The sequence below is a fragment of the Hippocampus comes genome, unplaced genomic scaffold, assembly GCF_001891065.2.
Source record: "Hippocampus comes isolate QL1 unplaced genomic scaffold, H_comes_QL1_v1.1 scaffold337, whole genome shotgun sequence".
Taxonomy (NCBI): Eukaryota; Metazoa; Chordata; class Actinopteri; order Syngnathiformes; family Syngnathidae; genus Hippocampus; species Hippocampus comes.
This window is the reverse complement of record NW_017805929.1, coordinates 71480-72223: the sequence shown is the minus strand read 5'-3', so window position 1 is coordinate 72223 and position 744 is coordinate 71480. Positions and strand designations below refer to the sequence as shown.

At 48.4% G+C, this 744-nt stretch overlaps 1 protein-coding gene across 1 annotated transcript in view; it reads right to left on the bottom strand.

The window, feature by feature from the left end:
• tfpi2 (tissue factor pathway inhibitor 2) overlaps nt 1-715 on the bottom strand; it is a 1959-nt gene extending 1244 nt beyond the window's left edge. The window contains exons 1-2 of the mRNA XM_019889734.1: nt 581-715; nt 345-515 (exon numbers count right to left, since the gene is read on the bottom strand). Of these exons, the coding sequence (XP_019745293.1) occupies nt 345-515; nt 581-653 (244 nt within the window). The 5' untranslated portion in view covers nt 654-715. The remainder of the gene's footprint in view (nt 1-344; nt 516-580) is intronic.
• Nucleotides 716-744: the final 29 nt, after the last annotated feature.

Below are 744 nucleotides of genomic sequence, written 5' to 3'. Positions count from 1 at the left end.
CAACCCCCCTTCTCCCCCCCCCCCCCCAAGCTGGATCTGTAGCCATTCACCCCCCTTGACTCCGATTTCTCTTCCTGCATGCCCTTTGATGTGATCTTATCAGTAAAATGCAATGCAGTGGTTAATTTCGAACTATTAAAGTAACAGTGGCAACTTACTGCAATCGTCAGGTCATCAAAATATTACAAGCAATTTGTATGGTTGTATTTAACTAAACGAAACTCCCTAAGCTGTCTATTTGTCGCACGTATCAAATTGTGCCAGTGTACCTAATCAAGTGGCCGTCGAGTGTAAACTCGAACCGCGTGGCGAAATTTGCCCCAGCTTCCGAGACAACAACTTACTCGGTATTCTAAAGCATGTTTTGTGGCACTCGTGATAAGTCTTAAAGTTGTTGGCGTTGCCTTGGCACCCTCCGTAGTAGAACAGCTCGCACTTTTGGGTGATGGTGTTGTAGTAGTAACGTTCCATTTCGGCTCTGCAGGGACCCTCGTCGACTTGGAGGAGGCACACACCTGAAACAATCGCGCACACAAGTTGAAATATGAAAAGTGCACTAAGTTGCACGTTCGCGGTTTACCTCGGGGTCGCAGCGCCAACGCTTGGGAAAAAGAGGAGCAAAAAGCAAATAGGATCAATAAGCAAAACTCCATTGTGCTTCCAGTGTGTTTCTCTGCCGCGACTCTCCAAGCCGACGCCTGTTTTATAGCGTTGTTTCCCACAAGGGGGGCGGGGGTGGTGGTG